General features: G+C 37.8%; 2 protein-coding genes across 6 annotated transcripts in view; one reads left to right on the forward strand and one right to left on the reverse strand.

Moving 5' to 3' along the window:
* Positions 1-1235: 1235 nt before the first annotated feature.
* Positions 1236-15459, reverse strand: ciz1a (cdkn1a interacting zinc finger protein 1a). 3 transcript variants are annotated; one of them, XM_059549012.1, is made up of 16 exons: positions 14996-15210; positions 14042-14204; positions 11698-11822; positions 9910-10076; positions 9534-9618; positions 8319-8388; positions 8113-8177; positions 7899-7963; positions 7556-7750; positions 7241-7371; positions 6608-6701; positions 4466-4579; positions 3157-3255; positions 2990-3068; positions 2439-2560; positions 1236-1569 (listed from the first exon to the last, which is right to left on the reverse strand). In XM_059549012.1, the coding sequence occupies exons 2-16, from the start codon at positions 14194-14196 to the stop codon at positions 1369-1371; spliced, it is 1767 nt and encodes a 588-aa protein (XP_059404995.1). In that variant the 5' UTR covers positions 14197-14204; positions 14996-15210; the 3' UTR covers positions 1236-1368. The 3 variants fall into 3 exon arrangements, with proteins under 3 accessions (XP_059404995.1, XP_059404994.1, XP_059404996.1); XM_059549011.1 differs by lacking the exon at positions 14996-15210 and adding an exon at positions 15295-15459 and having other exon boundaries at positions 1237-1569; XM_059549013.1 differs by lacking the exon at positions 14996-15210 and adding an exon at positions 15295-15459 and having other exon boundaries at positions 1238-1569; positions 8319-8385.
* A 1642-nt stretch (positions 15460-17101) lies between these two features.
* dnm1a (dynamin 1a) overlaps positions 17102-20592 on the forward strand; it is a 52596-nt gene continuing 49105 nt past the window's right edge. For 2 of the 3 annotated variants that reach the window (XR_009433819.1, XM_059549333.1), the window contains exon 1: positions 17102-17388. Coding sequence is in view for 1 of the 3 variants with exons in the window: in XM_059549333.1 (XP_059405316.1) it covers positions 17228-17388 (161 nt within the window). In the remaining 2 variants the exon portion in view is untranslated. The remainder of the gene's footprint in view (positions 17389-20592) is intronic. The other variant, XR_009433818.1, reaches the window with a different exon arrangement.

A 20592-nucleotide genomic window follows, 5' to 3' on the forward strand; every position in this document is an offset into this window, starting at 1 on the left:
TTAATCCCCAATTCTTATCATGATAAAAACTATATATATATATAAAGCATTCAGATGTTTTAGCTTGTATTAGTTCATTTATTAATTGTAACTATTGTCAAAGGTTATTCTCATCACTGGAATTGTACTTTTGGTTTATTGTAATATTACACTATATAATTATTATTTCAAGTGTTTTTTAAGTAATAAGAATGAGGGGACAATGTGCTTAATGCTCATGAAAATAATGTCACTAGAAAACAAAAAATCCTAAGAATTGGCTTCATTTTCTTGATGCAAAATATAATTTTCTTTCTTTCATGTTTTGTGAGATTGTCCAGAAACACACTCAGCTGGACAGACCTTCGCTAAACTCGAAGCGCTAGTCCTGTGTGTCGCTCAGAACAGTGTGTGTGTGTGTGTGTGTGTGTGTGTGTGTGTGTGAGACACAGAGTTCATCAGAAGTGTTTCAGTTCTGCTACATTCTAGAGTCTCTCAGAAAACAGCACCAAAACCACACACTGATCATGTAACGCTAAATCATTCTGTCTGCACACCATATTACTCATTTTTTAAGATTAAAAACCGCACACATTAAATTCAGTGGAGCGACTGTTTTGCAATAATGCTATTTTATCTTTGTGGTAACGAGGATCATATTTCACATCACTGTAACAGAGAACTGGGGAGAAGCTGTTCAATTATCATCACACATTAAATGAGAATTCAGTGACAGTTAAATAAATAATGGTCCTAAAAGCATATTTATTATATATAACTAATAATATATTTATATACCGTATGTAAAACATAAATATCATTATATATTAAAAACATTATATATGTGTGTGTATGTATATATATATATATATATATATATATATACTCATACACACACTTTTTATGTATAAAGATATCAATTATATATATATATATATATATATATATATATATATATAAATGCTGCAAAAAAGATTTTTACTTAGATGTTTTTGTCTTGTTTTCAGTCAAGATATCTAAAATGATTTTCTATTCAAGTCAAAATGAAGTCAGTTTTTGCTTAGAACAAGTTTTCTGTCTAAAAGAACAGTATTGTGCTTACATCATCAAACTGACTTTTTAAACAAAATCCTTCGGCTGGAAACAAGATAGAGAAAATCTAAGTTAGAAAAGCGTTTTTTTTTTTGCAGTGTATAAATATATATATTAAATGCTAAAGAATTGCTTTAAAAAGAGCTGTTTTCAGGACTAAGATTGAATTCTCATGTAATTCTGATGATAAATCTGGATGTAGATCTTGTTGGTTTTGGGCTGGACATGTTAATGAAGCGTATCCCATCATTCCCCAAACAGGACGGGTGCTTTCACTAGGGTCCTCTGAAGTGTGTGTCAGCGTCGTCTCGCTCCTCGTCCTCGTCTCTTAGCAGGAGTGCGTCCCCGGCCCCGGACGCTCTTCCCCTCGGGCTCCGCCTCTTCCTGTGCGTGCGGCTGGACTTCCTGTGTGCAGCTGGGATGTGAGGTGCTGCAGGAGGCTGGGGTCTGATCTGGACACGAGACGGAGTCTTCCTGCTTCATTAAAGCTTTGTAACGCTGCACAACCAATAATACCTGATCACTTATGAGGAAGCGCGTCAACAGGAAACACTATTCTCTTCACTAATGTGTGTGTGTGTGTGTACTGTGTATATTATATATTGATATATTTAACATATAAACAACTTTTTTATAAATATATACATGCATGTGTTTGTATTTATACATTCATAATAAATAAATCTTTTTTATTTTTATTGGACCAAGATATATTATTTGACAGCACTGATGTGAATATAAATGTAAATAAAATAATCTAAATATATAAAACAAATATTAGATTAAAAACACTAAAAAAGTTAATCAAATTAGACGTTAACTGACAACTAATTGAACATAAAAAAATTATAATAATCAAAATGAATAAACAATTAAATTTAAACATACACCTTAAAATCTATGTATCTACAATTTAAAAAATAAAATGACAAACAACAACAATGACTAAAAACTAAAACAAACGCTAATTTTAAACATTAATAAATACTATAACAGTATATAAATCATACTAAAACAACACTGATTCCAGAATAAAATAAAAATAAATATTTAGATATTTTATCAATATTATTTTACTATAACAAGATGGTGAAAAGTTATTTATAAAAAAACGAGACTGAAAAATTAACTTTTTTTAAACCTGATTTTTTTATCAAAACCTGAGCAGGAGGAGCATGAACAAAGCAAGTCAATTTTGATTTCCTGCTGACTTTCAAATAAAATCGAGCTATCCTTTTGATCAGATAGCTATACTATAAACTAACTACCTGCTAACCACAAGATGATAGCATTCTGCAAGAAGTGTTTATGTGGCACAAAACAATGAGGATACGCCTCTAGAACAGCTACACATGACTGAGACTCACCTTCAGATTCTGGAAGTGTGTGAGCGTCTTGCAGTGTGTGTGTCGAGCCGAAGACTCAAAGTGATAGAACTGACCACAGAGACGGCAGAGGAAACCAGCCACGGGCACCACGAAACTGGAGCCTGCCACAGACACACGGCTCATTACAGCTCAAGCTGATCAACTCCTCGCACAAACAAGACTTGATTAACTAAAGCTTTGGGATTTAAGGATCTTTACAGATTTTTATTGGAGATCAAGACAGAAATAAAAAAAATTTTGTTTGTTGTACATGCAACATTTAATGCCATGACTATGAATTTAACACTGGTTTAATACTTGACTGCTTTTGTTCTGCAGAGACACAGATGAACAAAAAAATCACTCAAAAACATCTGAAGACAAAGTGTCTTCTCGCACAGGTGCATCTCAAAATATTGTTTTTTTGTAGCTTATTTTAAAAAGTGATACATGTAATGAATCTAGAAGATTCACTTTTTGAAACAACTTTTTCTCATCTTTGGAGATGCAATGTATATTTAGTGAGGAATGTGTCACTGATGATGACCCACCGTACACTGTGTCCGAGTCGAACTGCTCGTCTTCGGTCAGATCCTCCAGTGTGACCTCCATCTGCGCAGACAGACCCTCCTGCAGGAGACACACACACACACACACACGGAGTCACAGCAGCTCACACACACACACACACACACACACAGATGGGGAGATCCTTCACCTTCCCGTTCTCCTCTTCCTCCCTCTCCTCATCACTGCACTCTCCGTCCTCTTCACCCAGAAACATGTCAGTGTTCATCTGATCCGACTCCTTCCACAGCTGAGCACACACAGAACACAGCAGCGTTCCCACTGAAGTCAACACTTTCTCTTCCTGTCTTCAATTACATCTTCATTTTACAATTTCATTTTAGGGCCCTACAAAATCGGTTGTATTCCTTTCCAAAATTCCACTAAAAATAAAATTCACTAGAATTTTTCTGGAAATTTTGCTTTTGTTTCTTTTTCTTTTTTCTGGAGTCTGTTTTCCTCCATTTTTAAATTTCTGGATTCCGCGTTTTTTTTCTTCTTCTTCGTTTTAATTTTTCTAGATTCAGTTTTTCTTCTTTTTTCTCGTTTTACATTTTCTGGATTTCGTTTGTTTGTTTGTTTGTTTTGTTTTAGCATGTCTAATTATTTGAATGCATAAAACCAACTTAATTTATTCAAACTTATTTGTACAAAAGCCTTATAAAACATTTTATTTTCACTATTACAGTTTCTGTTAATATTCTGAATTAGATCTTATTTTTAGATTTCATTTTCATTTTAGTTAAAGGCTATGTCAATTTGTTTTGTGTTTATGTCATTTTTGAATATCTATATAGTTTTTATGTATTTGTTACTTAAGCACTTAAAATTAAACAAAATGAAAATTAGAAAGGCTGCCTTGGCTACTAGCTGAAATAAATAAAATTATTTTATAATTTTTTAATAAAACAAATTTAAATTCCTTTTTTTTTTACTTGAAATAAAACAAACTAAAAAACAAACAAAAAACACTTAATTTCAACTAGTTGCCTATGCAACTTTCTAATTTTCATTTAGTTTAACTAGATGTACTGAAATAACCAAAATGGAAATACAAAATAAAAACAATTTAGACATAAAAAAAAAAAAGTCCAAAAATCATTGTCCAATAAATGCACAAGAAAATTAACTAAAATTAAAATGAATACAAAAATTTGTCAAAGAACATTCAAAATATTAATAAAAGCGATAATCTAAATTATACTAAAACAACACTGTTTTACGTTGAAAAAACATATTGAGCAGGATCTGCTTTGAAACAACTTTCACTCAAAAACTGCTCATCAGTTTCACAAATAATTCCAAGTAATGGCAATTAAACATCTTTATTTTAACTTTGAAATATATATATATATATATATATGTCTATGTCCCCAACACTTTTAATGCATTTCAAGAGTGAAGGATCAAATCTGATTCAGGGTACTGCAGGACATAATCCCTCATCCTCTGAACATCACCTGCTGGACTCGCTGCTGGTGCTCCGGAGACTGCATGTGCTCCACAAACTCTCTGTGTGTCCTGAAGTGCAGCTTACAGACGGTGCAGCTGGAGCTGGACGAGCGGATGCAGCACTGCACACACACACACACACACAGCCCTCATCAGATTGGGGTTATGGTTAAACAGAGCTGGGTAGATTACTTACAGAAGTGTATTCTGTTACTGATTCCAAATTACATATGGAATTAATGCCTACGAAACGTCTCAAAGGGACCACAACGAGCTACTTCCTGGGTTGATGACATCACAAACCCTGACATTTACATAAACCCCGCCCCCAGAAACATGCAGCAAAGGGGGCGGGGCCATGTTGTGCCGCTTTAAAGAATAGGAAGCGTTGTTGCCACGCTGTAAAAACTAGAGGTGCATGCATGGAAAAAATCTATTGATATACAAATCGTGATTCTGTCTTCTAATGATTCTAATGGATTCACAAGTTTCACAATCAATGTCCTGAAGCAGCGGTCTTTAATCCTGTTCCTCGTGTCCCCTGCTCATTCAGATCCTCAGCTCAGCTACAGCAATGAACTGTGTGTAAATTAGAGCTGCAACTAACGATTATTTTTTCTGTCGACTAATCTAACGATTATTTTTTCGATTAGTCGACTACTCTAATGATTATTTTTATTACAATAAATAATTAATCTAATGTTCTTTTTTTGATTAGCTAATGAATCCTTTGGATAACTTTACAAAGAAATATAAGTACAACTTCTAATATATTATTTCAACCTTTATTCATTTTCAACCAATGTGGTTGAAGTTTTTACAGTATACAAAAATAAAGAGGCAAAGAAAATCATTTTACTATGGTAAATATGAGTTTACGATAGCGCTTATAATTAAACTACAGTAGTCACAAATGTACAGTTGTCTGAGACGTCATGAAATGTTCTTTAGCATCACAAACCATAAAATGCAGTCAGGGTTCTGCTATGGTTTAGTATGGTTTCCAGAGATCTGGAGCTGATTCGGGCAGCTCGGTGGTCTGTGACTGTTGTCTCGCGGCGCGCTGTCTTTTAAGGGACCGTTCGCATATTCTCAAGTTTGTTATTTCCAATGTAGGCGCGCGGTATGCGCGCTCATAATGGAAGCGACGCGGTCGCGACGCGCACGCGAAAACAGGCACGTCTGCACGCATCGAGTTAAAAACATAACTTTTCAGAATGCCGCAAGCGCACCACGGGTCATGTGACAAGAACTAACCAATCAGCTTCATCCTTTCCAGTACCAACGTTGAAAGCTCAGCCAAGATGAAGGAACAGCTGATCATAGCTGTATATGTATATATTTAAAATAAATTTAGTAGCAAAGCTACTGCAAGCGATTTTTAGTGCTGCAAATCCATTTATCCTTTGCTGAAATTTCCACGTCTTCATGGAGAGAGCACGTCATGGTTGCTTAGCAACGACAGACGCCCCTGGGGCGCAACTGCCCGAGCGCTTTGGAAAGAAGGAGAAAGCGGCGCGACTAGCGTTTTCCACGCGTTTTTAGGCGCGATATGTGAACGGCCCCTAATGCGTGTACGAAACCAGCGCCAACACAGACTTACCTTATTGTTTATTTTATCCTTACTTCAGCCGCAACGGGTGATCATACCAATAACTTGTAATCTTTACAAGAATATCAGAATCATGCAATGAGCAAGTCCGCGTTTATTAGACACTTAATAATATCACATCAGTTTGATCCATCACATCTGCAGCAGAGACCTGAACCAGGAAGTTGGTCGCCAGATCACACGGTAACCAGTTAAACCGTAACACCGGAGAGCCCCAGGATGTTTCCTCTGAGGTGCTCGTGCATCGCAGTTGTGCTGCCGTGGTTCACCATATCGGTTTTTCAAAGGGAACAAAGGGCCATTTTATTTGGCCTCTGTTTGAAGTATTCCCATACTTTTGATAACAGTGGTCTCTGTTTTTGTGATAGAATGCAACTTTCTCCATTTTCAGTATGCCATTACGCGAGATGTACACAGTGTGACGCGTCGACGCATTTCACGTAATTTTGTAGTTGATGTAATCGATGACGTCGACGCGTTGTTGCAGCACTAGTGTAAACCGAGTTATGAGCCCTGGTTAGGAATATTGGCTGTTCACCTTGTGCTCCGTGGTTCTGCGATGCTCCATGACGTTGGTGGTGAAGTGCGTCTGGCAGGTGGAGCACCATCTCTGCAGACCTGCTCTCTTCTCACTGCGACAGAACAGACCGTCCAGAAAGACAAAACACACCGATGCATCAGTCACTCTTATGAGTTATAGTGTGTGCATTTCAGGCTTCTTCAGCTAAGATCTGCTGTTTATTTCCTGGAATATTAACTGGTAGTAATGCACCAAACTGGAAAAATGCATTTTCAGTGAATGGGTGCCGTCAGAATGAGAGTCTGATAAAAACATCACAATAATCCACAGCACTCCAGTCCATCAGTGAACATCTGGAGAAGACAAAAGCTTTAAGTTTAGATCTGTTTAAACGCTGCTTGATCTGTGCAGATTTCTCTCCTGATTCAGACCAAAACACTTTTTCACTGGAGGAAGTGTTATTATGGATTATAGACTCTATGTGTTTGAGTTAAAATCATCTTAATGCTGGATGTGTTTCATCTTTTGTCTTCTCCAGATGTTCACTGATGGACTGGATTGCTGTGGATTATTGTGATGTTTTTATCGGACTCTCATTCTGACGGCACCCATTCACTAATCCACCCATTGAACAGCATCAGAATGTCTCACCCGTCTCTGTGAGCTCCTTGCAGGGTCTCCTGGACTCGCGGCAGCAGCGTGACGAGACATGCGTTGCTCATGTGCTGGATCTCCATCATCTTCTGCTGGTGCGTCAGGCCGTTCATATGGCTCTGGAAATTCTACACATTTATATTTACAGTTATGCATTTAACAGACGTGTTCATCCAGAGTGGAACAAAAGCAGTCGGTCAAACTGCTTATCAGTGAGGCTCATGAAAAGCAACATGATTAATGCACCAATCATGCTGCTAATATACCAGGTCATGTAAACAATTAAAGCAGAGCGATATCTGAGAAACTTACTTGCTGGTTATGGCAAGTGATGTTGCAAATATAGCAGAAGAACTTGTTGGAGGTCTCTGTTTCTCCGTCTTTGACCTCCTCAGGAGTGTCTGAGGTCTCCTTGATCTCAAGCACTGAATCAGAGGCCGTGTTCTCGTCTGGACCGTCACTGATCTGCTGCTCAACGTCTTTATCTGGAGCTTCTGTGCTTTCAACCTGATAAAGAGCAACAAACAAGACATTATCTGAAGAAAAGGGAGTTCTTCTGGACACATCGGCGTGCATCTGTGTGACCGTTTCACCTGTTTTATAACGGAAACAGAGTGCGTGGTCACTTAGATAATTCAGAGATGATGGTACAAACCTCGGCCGCTTGACTCGGTTCATCTGCTTCGGCATCCATGCCTCCTCCCTCCTGCAGAGTGAGCTCTGAAACACAGGAAGAGCAGTCCTCGCTCATTTAGAACACATCACCTTACACTCCTACACATGCAGTGCATCTACATGTCACACATGTACTGTACTTCATGTATAAAGGAAAGTAAAATAAAAAAACCTTGATTTTAAATCCTCCCTACCTGCAGGATCTGGGCTCTTATACTCCGCACTTTGAGCTGATTCGGTCTCCACAGGCTCCTCTGACCTGCACAAACACACAAACCACATGACTTTCCTAAATCAACCTTCATTCTTAATGAAAGAAGTCAAACATCTGACTTAGGAGTGATGTGCATGAAGAATAAGTCCCAGTTCCAAATGAATACAGAGACGTGAAGGCACTGACTCTTGTGTTTTGTGTTTTTTGGCCGCTGGTTCATCAGGCTGCTCTGAAGACTCCTGACATCCCGGATCTGCTGTTCACATCAAAACACAAACGCTTTATCATTCATGGCCATCAAAACTCAACATATTTTTCAAAAACAATCATTCAAGTCAGAAAAGATAGGTTAAAAAAGCTCTATTGCATCTATTCTATTACTTTTTGTAGAATAGTGTTGAAATGCACTGTATTTTACATGTTTAAACTTCCCAAAAACAGTAGCACTGCATTAAAAATAATGCAAATAATATCTTATATACCTAGTTTGATGATGCACAGTTAAAAATATGAATAAAACTTCCATCAGTTATTAAACTAAGTGTATGTTTCAGCTTTAAAGCACTTATCAAAACAAAAACAGACGCATCTCGAGCTTTGATTTTAATGATACAAATGTGTTCAAAATGTATCATTTAACTTACAATCCTCAAGGGAGTGGAAACATATTTAAATATTTAATGTCAAAGAACTTTACATGAACACAAGTTAATCAGATTATCTGTGGCCGTTTTCTTTTTTTGATGCAGTAAAAGCAGAAAACATCTGTGTCATGTTTGCATTTTCTTTTATTACTGGCCATAACTCTAACCTTGGAATCAGGATAAAACAGTAAACTGAAAAAGAATATAAAATAATGTGAAAAAGGAGTGGGAATTGAACAAATAGTTGTAATCTGGCTCAGATTCAGACAGGAATCGTGTCTTTGTGGTGTTGTTCTGCTGATTAAGGGAGAATACGATGAGTCTAATGTAATCCCTTTAGACAGAACAGATTATATGAATTCTTGAAAACTGTAATTCTGTGCATATCCATCAGGAACGCTCGCTTCGAATAACAAGAGGAGACAAACAAGGATCATTTTAGACATTTAATTACTGTTTAGAGCATTGGGATCGTTAGACGGTGGCTTAATGAACACATTTTTGTGAAAACCTCAAATTCGACAAATATGATTTTCTCAATATTTAGATTTTTTGTGCTCCCTCAGATTCCAGATTTTCAAATAGTTGTATCTCAGACAAATATTGTCCTCCGAACAAACCACACATCACAGGAGAGATCATTTATTCAAGGCTATATAATGCATTTATTTTAATGTACTTATTTTAAATCCAAGTGCTTTCTCTAAAACATTCCTCCTTTACTGTTCTGATTTCTGTGTAGATTCGGTTCATTTACCTCTGCTGCTGCTGGCTTCTGATTGGCTGCCCGCAGATTTCTGCTCGTTTTCCCTCTTTCTGTCCGGCTGACGAGCCTGAAACTCCTGTGTGTGTTCAGAGAGCCATCAAACACATGAGGTAAAATCAGTATTGAACACGTCACCATGTTTCTCAGTGAATGTATTCCTAAAGGTGCTGCTGATTTGAAACTTTCACCAGATGTCTGTAACAACCCAAGAACTCCATACATACAAAAACAAAACAAATACGTTCAGAAATGTTTTCCTTTGTATGCATGTAGTTCTTGGGTTGTTACCGACAGCTGATGGGAAAAAAGTTGAACACACACACACACACTCACACACACACGCACACACACACACACACACACTCACGTTGGTGTAATAGCGCGCGTGTGGCGTGAAGTGCCGCTGGAATCCCATGTGTGGGGTCTTGATGGCGACTCCCATTGGGACGGGTCCCAGAAGAGACGCTCTGGAGCCCACAGTGAAGAACTGAGGAAACTGCTGGCCCCCCATCGCAAAGCCACGCATGCCACCCGCTTCACACAGCACCGAAAACACCAAAACAACAGTCAATACGCACTGACAGAATGAGGACAGAGCAAGACAAGAGCTGAAACACATCACACCAGGGTTTACAGAAACTGATAAATGAAAATTCCAGGACTTTCCAAGCACTACTTTTTGGGTTTTCAAGGACTGAATCAGAGATCTTACTTATAAAACTATTTTATTATTATCTCTCAAATTTTACTAAACTAATAAATCTAAATGGCACAAATAAAGTGCAGCACAAAAGCATGCAATGACTATGGCAACTTTAACATTTGAAAGGATATTATGGTAAAGTTATCGTTTTCCTTATTCAAACTGATTTTTTTTTTACTTAGCTCATGAGATACTTATATAGATACTTTATTTTAATACAATTTTTTTGATTTTTTTTTAATGACAGAATATTTGTCTTTTAAATCACATAAATCAAAACAATGCAGTTGCATTTTAAAATATTTAAACTAATCTAGGACTGTAACTAATGATCATTTTGGTAATCAGCTAATCTACTGATTAAATTGACAATTGAGTAATCAGATTTTTTTAGACCCAAGTGAAAAACAGGCTTTAGTATGAATATTTCTATATAAACCAACAATGAGGCAATAATAATTAACATGGTTTTAATGAACAACCTGATAAAATAGGACTACGTAATAAACCTACACAAAATATGAACATAACCAACTTAGGTTTATTATGCGTTATAACAAATACCTGTAGAGGGCGCAAACGGACTGGTCATGCTTCACTTTACAGCGTGTTTCAAGGACGTTCAAATACATGTAATTTTAATATTTGGCCAACTGCAAACTCAGAGCGAGGGTTTGAACTTTTATTTTGAAATCATGATGTACAACAAATCGCATCACAAACTCGCAGCATATGCAGAGGAAGAGTTTGTGGACCGAGCGAAAAGATTGTTTTATTGAAGGAAAAAAACCCCCACTTATTTTATATATACTGCCCTTTAAAAATTCAAGTCCTTTTCAAGTACCTTCTCAAAAATATAGCTTTCAAGGGTTTTCCAGGACTTAAAAGAAATTCAAATTCAAGCACTTTAAGCACCTTGTACAAACCCTAAAATCACAAAAAAAAAAATATTTTATTTCGGAATAAATAACTGTATTAGAATCACTACAAAGAATAACGAGAGTTACACATATAAATTCACAAGTAAAATGTCTGGATGCCTTGTAGAAATACTACGAATAAAAAAATAACTTCATGGAATATTTTACATTTATTTTATGCATTTTTCATGTGTAATTGTCTCTAAGTAATAAATAAATGAACAAATACATGAAGGTTTTAGAAAGAAGCTTCATTTTAGCTTTGATTTCGAGGTGAAAGCAATTATGTCTACTTGATAACTAATTATATAGTCCATTTATACATATAATGTAGGTTATTAATAGAGTACTACTTGAAAAGAGAAAAAAAACCTCAATATCAGAGCTACAACAGCTAGCTAAAATTAAAAGCACAAAAAAAAAAAAAAAACTTAATTCCATGAAATGAAAAGTCTAAAATGTGCTGCTTATGACTGCGTTTGTGCTGCAGGGTCACCTATAGTGCGTGTTATATTGTGACGCATGAGTTTACCCTGCATCTGCTGCATGAGCAGCGCCCCCTGCAGCATGGGGTTGGGAGCGATGATGGCCTGCGTGGCTGAGCACAGGTTCACCATACGAGCAGAAGCAGGAGATGGAGCAGGAACCGCCATGGGCCTGAAAACACAAGCACAGGGCTGATCAACTCATGCATGTCCATAACGCATCACAATATAAACTGAGTTATGTTATAGAGTGAAACCAAATTTATTCAGACACCTTTAACATCACATTATCACAGTGTATTCACTATAGTTAAAAAAAACATTTTCTCTTTATAACGACTAAATTTTCTTGTGATCTCGACATAACGAAAGTTGTTTTCTCGTTATGACGATTTAATTTTCTCGTGATCTCGACATACAGAAAGTTGTTTTCTCGTTATGACGATTTAAATTTCTCGTGATCTTGACGTAACGAAAGTTGTTTTCTCGTTATGACGATTTAAATTTCTCGTGGTCTCGACGTAACGAAAGTTGTTTTCTCGTTATGACGATTTAATTTTCTTGTGATCTCGACATACCGAAAGTTGTTTTCTCGTTATGACGATTTAAATTTCTCATGATCTCGACGTAACGAAAGTTGTTTTCTCTTTATAACGACTACATTTTCTTGTGATCTCGACATAACGAAAGTTGTTTTCTCGTTATGACGACTTAATTTTCTCGTGATCTCGACATACCGAAAGTTGTTTTCTCGTTATGACGATTTAAATTTCTCGTGATCTCGACATACTGAAAGTTGTTTTCTCGTTATGACGATTTAAATTTCTCGTGATCTCGACGTAACGAAAGTTGTTTTCTCTTTATAACGACTACATTTTCTCATGATCTCGACATAACGAAAGTTGTTTTCTTGTTATGACGATTACATTTTCTTGTGATCTCGACATAATGAAAGTTGTTTTCTCTTTATAACGACTTAATTTTCTTGTTTGTCTCGACATAACAAGAGTTTTTTTCTAGTTATGATGACTTAATTTTCTTGTTTTTCTCGACATAAGAGTTGTTTTCTCGTTATGATGACTTAATTTTCTTGTTTTTCTCGACATAACAAGAGTTGTTTTCTCGTTATGACGATTTAAATTTCTCGTGATCTCGACGTAACAAAAGTTGTTTTCTCGTTATGACTATTTAATTTTCTCGTGATCTCGACATACCAAAAGTTGTTTTCTCGTTATGACGATTTAAATTTCTCGTGATCTCAACGTAACGAAAGTTGTTTTTCTCGTTATGACTATTTAATTTTCTCGTGATCTTGACATACCGAAAGTTGTTTTCTCGTTATGACGATTTAAATTTCTCGTGATCTCGACGTAACGAAAGTTGTTTTCTCTTTATAACGACTACATTTTCTCATGATCTCGACATAACGAAAGTTGTTTTCTCGTTATGACGATTTAATTTTCTTGTGATCTCAACATACCGAAAGTTGTTTTCTCGTTATGACGATTTAATTTTCTTGTGATCTCAACATACCGAAAGTTGTTTTCTCGTTATGACGATTTAATTTTCTTGTGATCTCAACATACCGAAAGTTGTTTTCTCGTTATGACGATTTAAATTTCTCGTGATCGCGACGTAACGAAAGTTGTTTTCTCTTTATAACGACTACATTTTCTCATGATCTCGACATAACGAAAGTTGTTTTCTCGTTATGACGACTTAATTTTCTTGTTTGTCTCGACATAACGAGAGTTTTTTTCTCGTTATGACGACTTAATTTTCTTGTTTGTCTCGACATAACAAGAGTGGTTTTCTCGTTATGACGACTTAATTTTCTCGTGATCTCAACATAACAAGAGCTGTTTTCTCATTATGACGACTTCATTTTTTTTGTTCGTCTCGACATAACGAGAGATGTTTTCTCATTATAATGATTAAATTTTCTCATGATCTCGACATGACATAAAAGTTGTTTTCTAGTTATGACGACTTCATTTTCTCATGATCTCAACATAACGAAAGATGTTTTCTCGTTATATGGTAATATGACAATGTTAATGCATGAACTCCACATTATTTGAAGCGCACTTAGCATCCAGTAATCTCTTTGGGTTTTTCTTACTTTTTAATAAACAAAGTATCAGCTTTAAAACTATGCCAAATTCATAACGAAATTCAGACTGTTAACATTTTGTCCAAGCAATATTAAAAGGACACATTTAATTTATACTTTGCCTTAACATTTATTTTGTTAAATTAAAATGGTGAATCGAATTGTGAGTCGAGTGAATCGTTTCATGGCTAATAAAGAGTAAGAGATGTGGAGCGCTCTGGTGGAGAGTGTGAAGAAAGCGAAGGGTCCGAGCTGGAGTGTGTGTGTGTTGAGAGTACCGTGTGTGTGTGTGTGTGATGTGATGAGCGGGAGGAGGCTGTGGTGGAGGAGGAGGTGGAGGAGGAGTCTGCTGCTGAAACAGATGCTGAAGCTGCCGCAGATGCTGATGAAACTGCTGCTGCTGCTGCTGCTGCTGCTGGTGAGGGTTAAACATGCTGATGTCTGAGAGAAAACACACACAGAACACGCTTTAACATCTACACAACATCACACTCCTGTGTTTAACAGATGCTTTTATCCAAAGAGGAGCATAAGCAATGCATAAGAGTGTATGACTAGAACTAAAATTGTACATGATATGACGTCAACATATATGATGGAAGTCCGTTTCCAAAACATAATTAAAAATTAAAGTGCACATTTTTATCTCACAATTTTGTGTTGTTGATGTCTCTCAATTCTAGCTTTTATTTTGTGCAGAATTGCAAGATATAGGTAACACTTTTCTTAAAACCTTTATGTGTAATGCATTTTAAAAGAGGTATTAGAGAGTATAATGCATTATGTGTGTTGTAATACATAATATCTTGTCATTATTAATTATAATGGAATTTAAAATGCAAAGTGTAACAATAAATTGAAATACATGTTATAATTATTCATGAGATTGAACAATGCATTACAAGCCATAATTAATGCATTAAAACTATTGTTATGCATAAAGGCTTTAAGTTTCAGCAAACACAGAATCGTGGCTCAGAATTATTTTTTCTGACAATTCTGAGATCTACATTTACATATTTAACAGTATAATAGCAGAAAACAGCTCGTTTTATTGAAAAGCTAAAAAAGGATAAATATAACCAACAAAATAATGTAAAACCAAATGTTTTTGTGCATAAAACCTCGACAAACATTAAAAAAGTAAGCCTACTAAATACATTCCTAAGAATCAGATGAAGTAAATCCTCTGATAAACGTAAACATCTAGACTAGACTGAGCAGATTCTGACCTTCAGTATTTCTAGTTCAGTAGAACAATCAATCAAACAACAGCTCAGTCTGTCCGTGTTTCAATCCTCAGACAGCACCCTGAACGAGTGGACCTGTATGTAATGAATCAAACGCGCAGTTATCCCCGAGAGAAGCTGTCTAGATTTAGAACAGAGCCGTGGTCTTTATCTGTGTGCTATCCGCTAAGAGCTAGCCGTCCATAAACACGACAACACCAGCGTGAGCCCCGCAAACCTCTCTCATAATGCTCCTATTCTGAACCCTGCGTCTGCTGATCTGCAGAATAAAAGATACTCACGAACTCTGCAGCTCTGGTTATGAGTTTAATGGGTGAAAATCGAGCGACAGCCTGTTGAATCTTCCTCTGTCACGTTAGCGGCGCTAGAGCTAACTAACACACTGTCGCCGGTTGGTCTGAGCGTGATCACAGCGAGACACACACAGCGCCCCCTGCAGGACTGGAGGAGCGACAGCGCGTCACCAATTCAGTCCGAGTCCTTATTCATCTTCAAGAATTGGCTAAAACACATCTCTTCCATATTTTTTTGACCCTCTAACTCTAGCACTCTCTATTCTATTTTATTTATTTTCTTTTTTATATAGATTTTTTGACCCTCTACATTTTCTCTCTCTATTCGTTTGCTAACTTGTTTCCTTTTTCTTTTTAAAGGCATCAAACACTAGCGTTTCTCTATTTTCTTTCTATTCTACTCGTTTTCTTTTTGTTATGTATATGTATGTTTAATGAATACTTATATGTGTGAAGTCATGTGAAAAAGTTAGGTCACCCTATTGAATTCCATGGTTTTATTTATATAAGGTCCTTTCCTGGGGAAACTTCTGTTTACTTTTCAGAAAATACGTTTTTATATAATAATAAAAAAAAACATATTTTTTTTTCTTCATTTGTTTTGTGTTCTCCAATTGTGTACTGACCTGGGGTATTAATATTTTAAGGTTTATCCATTTGTGCGTTATCGTAAAAAGGAGTCGTGACAACTGAGGTTTCTGTATTCATGAAATGACGTCAGACAGGCCAGGTCAGTATCAGCAAAAGTGATCATAAAAGGGTATCCAGAAACAGGCAGAGGTTAGAGCAGGAAGCAAAAGAGCACAGAAGAAAACGCAAGGCAAGGAAACTCAGAAGACCAGGAAAGACAGCAATGTGAGCACGCATGTGTGCCATTCTCATATAGTGAGACTAATGAGACACAGGTGACAGCAATTGATGATGAGTGCAGATGAGACCGGGCAAAGGATTATGGGAAATGGAGTCCTGGTTGAATGGTAAAACTCAGGGATGGAGTGCCTGGTGATCATGACGCTAATATTTGTTTAGTAAACAAACAAATAAATAAATAAGCTTTCATCCTACAACATGAGTAAAATGACATGAAACGCACATGAAAGGGTTTTAAAAATACTTTCCCCTTTTTATGTCATTCATTCATTTATGGAATTTTGTACTGGGTTATTAATATCTAAGGTTGATGTCCATCTGTGCCTTTGAATTGTTTCGTAAACAATTAAATAAATTAAAAACAAATGCAAATATTATATAAATAATTAAAAATAAATACATTGAAATGAAATAAATTGAAATATACATTGAAATAGTTTAAAAAACTATTACAAATAAATAGATTAAAATGAAAAATAATAAAATAAATTAAACAATTTAAACAAATAAGTAAATAAATAAATATGTTTTTTTTTCAACTGCTTACATTTTTTAAACTTTGCCTCAGAAAATGCCTTGCATCTCTTGCAAAATGAAGCACTGCATTCAAAATATCACAAACACATCTCAAAAGCAAACATTTGCAAACACCTTTGCCATAGTATGAATTCTTGTTAGATTTTGAGTGTTACATTGAGTTAGAATTGTGTTGTGTTTGCCAAAAAAGTGTATTATGAAATTGACAACTGAGTCATTAGTGTATGGTTTTGTGTATGCTTCTGCTGTTTGAGTGACAGCTGTCAGAAACTGTGTGACGTGGAAAGATTTTAGTCTCTGTCAGCAGTTGTTTTTATACAGTGTATGGTGAGCAGATGAAAAAAAAGATACTTAAAAAGTGCGCCACCTATCGACAAGAGAAAAGAGGCTCATCATCTCAAAGAGAGAGAGCGAGAGAGAGAGAGATCCGGAAAAATCAATGCAGAAATAAAGCAGCCGAGTCGCTGAAATCGCATTTTCTCCGGTGAAGCTCGAGCAGACCCGGTGTGTCGCGATGGGGAACCAGGGGATGGAGGACCTGATCCCGTTGGTCAACCGAATGCAGGATGCGTTCTCCGCCATCGGACAGAACGCGAACCTGGACCTGCCGCAGATCGCGGTGGTGGGCGGCCAGAGCGCCGGGAAAAGCTCCGTGCTCGAGAACTTCGTGGGGAAGTGAGTCCTTCATTTATTAAAATACACACATCAATCATTAATACACCATAACAATAAAGCGTACGGCAAATGAACGCAGAATCAATCTTATATCACGGTTCAGTCGCAACCCCATCATGCCTCAATGATATGTAAAGGTCATCGTGAGGATCCTGATCATAACCTTTAAATGTTATTGAGGCACGATGCAGGAAAATTCGGTGCAGTGGTGAAAATCACCAGCTGTGTTCACAACAACACAACTGAATCTTACATAATCATCCAGCAACTGAACCTTACATAATCATCCAGCCTATTCTTCATTATGCATTAGTGCATCACCATAATCACCATTAGTGTGTCCTTTAATAACAATAATAATAATGTACAAGGTCATTAAGGTGAAAACCCATGTAAACACTGTAAGCTCTGGATCTGTGAAGAAAGAGAGTGAAACATGGATGCTGCTGGGATGATGTTTACTAGAACTGGTTCAACCTGAGCTGGGCTTCTGATAAATGACACAGATCTGCCTGAAATAGCCGTCATCTGCCCTCTTCAATACCATTAGAACACACAACTTAAGATATATAATACAAAATACATTCCTTATTTGTAGTTTGCTAAATTAGACACTGTTTCATTTGATCAAATGTTTTAAAGTCTTAAAGTTGAGTTTGTGAGTACAGCATTCGGTGCTTCAGACAGCCTGGCAACCCAGAACATCCTAGTAAACGTCTAGAAACACCCCGGCAACCCAGAACATCTTACTAAACGTCTAGAAACACCCCGGCAACCCAGAACATCTTACTAAACGTCTAGAAACACCCCGGCAACCCAGAACATCCTAGTAAACGTCTAGAAACACCCCGGCAACCCAGAACATCTTACTAAACGTCTAGAAACACCCCGGCAACCCAGAACATCCTAGTAAACGTCTAGAAACACCCCGGCAACCCAGAACATCTTACTAAACGTCTAAAAACACCCCGGCAACCCAGAACATCCTAGTAAACGTCTAGAAACACCCCGGCAACCCAGAACATCTTACTAAACATCTAAAAACACCCCGGCAACCCAGAACATCTTACTAAACATCTAAAAACACCCCGGCAACCCAGAACATCCTAGTAAACGTCTCGAAACACCCCGGCAACCCAGAACATCCTAGTAAACGTCTAAAAACACCCCGGCAACCCAGAACATCTTACTAAACGTCTAGAAACACCCCGGCAACCCAGAACATCTTACTAAACGTCTAAAAACACCCCGGCAACCCAGAACATCCTAGTAAACGTCTAGAAACACCCCGGCAACCCAGAACATCTTACTAAACATCTAAAAACACCCCGGCAACCCAGAACATCTTACTAAACATCTAAAAACACCCCGGCAACCCAGAACATCCTAGTAAACGTCTCGAAACACCCCGGCAACCCAGAACATCCTAGTAAACGTCTAGAAACACCCCGGCAACCCAGAACATCTTACTAAACGTCTAAAAATACCCCGGCAACCCAGAACATCTTAGGAAACGTCTAGAAACACCCCGGCAACCCAGAACATCTTACCAAACGTCTCGAAACACCCCGGCAACCCAGAACATCTTAATAAACGTCTAGAAACACCCCGGCAACCCAGAACATCTTAATAAACGTCTAGAAACACCCCGGCAACCAAGAACACCTTACCAAACGTCTCGAAACACCCCGGCAACCAAGAACATCTTAATAAACGTCTAGAAACACCCCGGCAACCCAGAACATCTTGCTAAATGTCTAGAAACACCCCGGCAACCCAGAACATCTTACTAAACGTCTAGAAACACCCCGGCAACCCAGAACATCTTACCAAACGTCTCGAAACACCCCGGCAACCAAGAACATCTTAATAAACGTCTAGAAACACCCCGGCAACCCAGAACATCTTACTAAACGTCTAGAAACACCCCGGCAACCCAGAACATCTTACCAAACGTCTAAAAACACCCCAGCAACCCAGAACATCCTAGTAAATGTCTAGAAACACCCCGGCAACCCAGAACATCTTACTAAACGTCTAGAAACACCTCGGCAACCAAGAACATCTTAATAAACGTCTAGAAACACCCCGGCAACCCAGAACATCTTGCTAAATGTCTAGAAACACCCCGGCAACCCAGAACATCTTACTAAACGTCTAGAAACACCCCGGCAACCCAGAACATCTTAGGAAACGTCTAGAAACACCCCGGCAACCCAGAACATCTTACTAAACGTCTAGAAACACCCCGGCAACCCAGAACATCTTGCTAAACGTCTAGAAACACCCCGGCAACCCAGAACATCCTAGTAAACGTCTAGAAACACCCCGGCAACCCAGAACATCTTACTAAACGTCTAAAAACACCCCAGCAACCCAGAACATCCTAGTAAACGTCTAGAAACACCCCGGCAACCCAGAACATCTTACTAAACGTCTAAAAACACCCCGGCAACCCAGAACATCCTAGTAAACGTCTAGAAACACCCCGGCAACCCAGAACATCTTACTAAACGTCTAAAAACACCCCGGCAACCAAGAACATCTTACTAAACGTCTAGAAACACCCCGGCAACCCAGAACATCTTACCAAACGTCTCGAAACACCCCGGCAACCCAGAACATCTTACTAAACGTCTAGAAACACCCCGGCAACCCAGAACATCTTACCAAACGTCTAGAAACACCCCGGCAACCCAGAACATCTTACCAAATGTCTCGAAACACCCCGGCAACCCAGAACATCTTACCAAACGTCTAGAAACACCCCGGCAACCAAGAACATCTTAATAAACGTCTAGAAACACCCCGGCAACCCAGAACATCTTACTAAACGTCTAGAAACACCCCGGCAACCCAGAACATCTTACTAAACGTCTAGAAACACCCCGGCAACCCAGAACATCTTACCAAACGTCTAGAAACACCCCGGCAACCCAGAACATCTTACCAAATGTCTAGAAACACCCCGGCAACCCAGAACATCTTACGAAACGTCTAGAAATACCCCGGCAACCCGGAACATCTTACTAAACGTCTAGAAACACCCCGGCAACCCAGAACATCTTGCTAAATGTCTAGAAACACCCCGCCAACCCAGAACATCTTACTAAACGTCTAGAAACACCCCGGCAACCCAGAACATCTTACTAAACGTCTAGAAACACCCTGGCAACCCAGAACATCCTAGTAAACGTCTAGAAA

Source organism: Carassius carassius, chromosome 5 (genome assembly GCF_963082965.1).
Source record: "Carassius carassius chromosome 5, fCarCar2.1, whole genome shotgun sequence".
Taxonomy (NCBI): domain Eukaryota; kingdom Metazoa; phylum Chordata; class Actinopteri; order Cypriniformes; family Cyprinidae; genus Carassius; species Carassius carassius.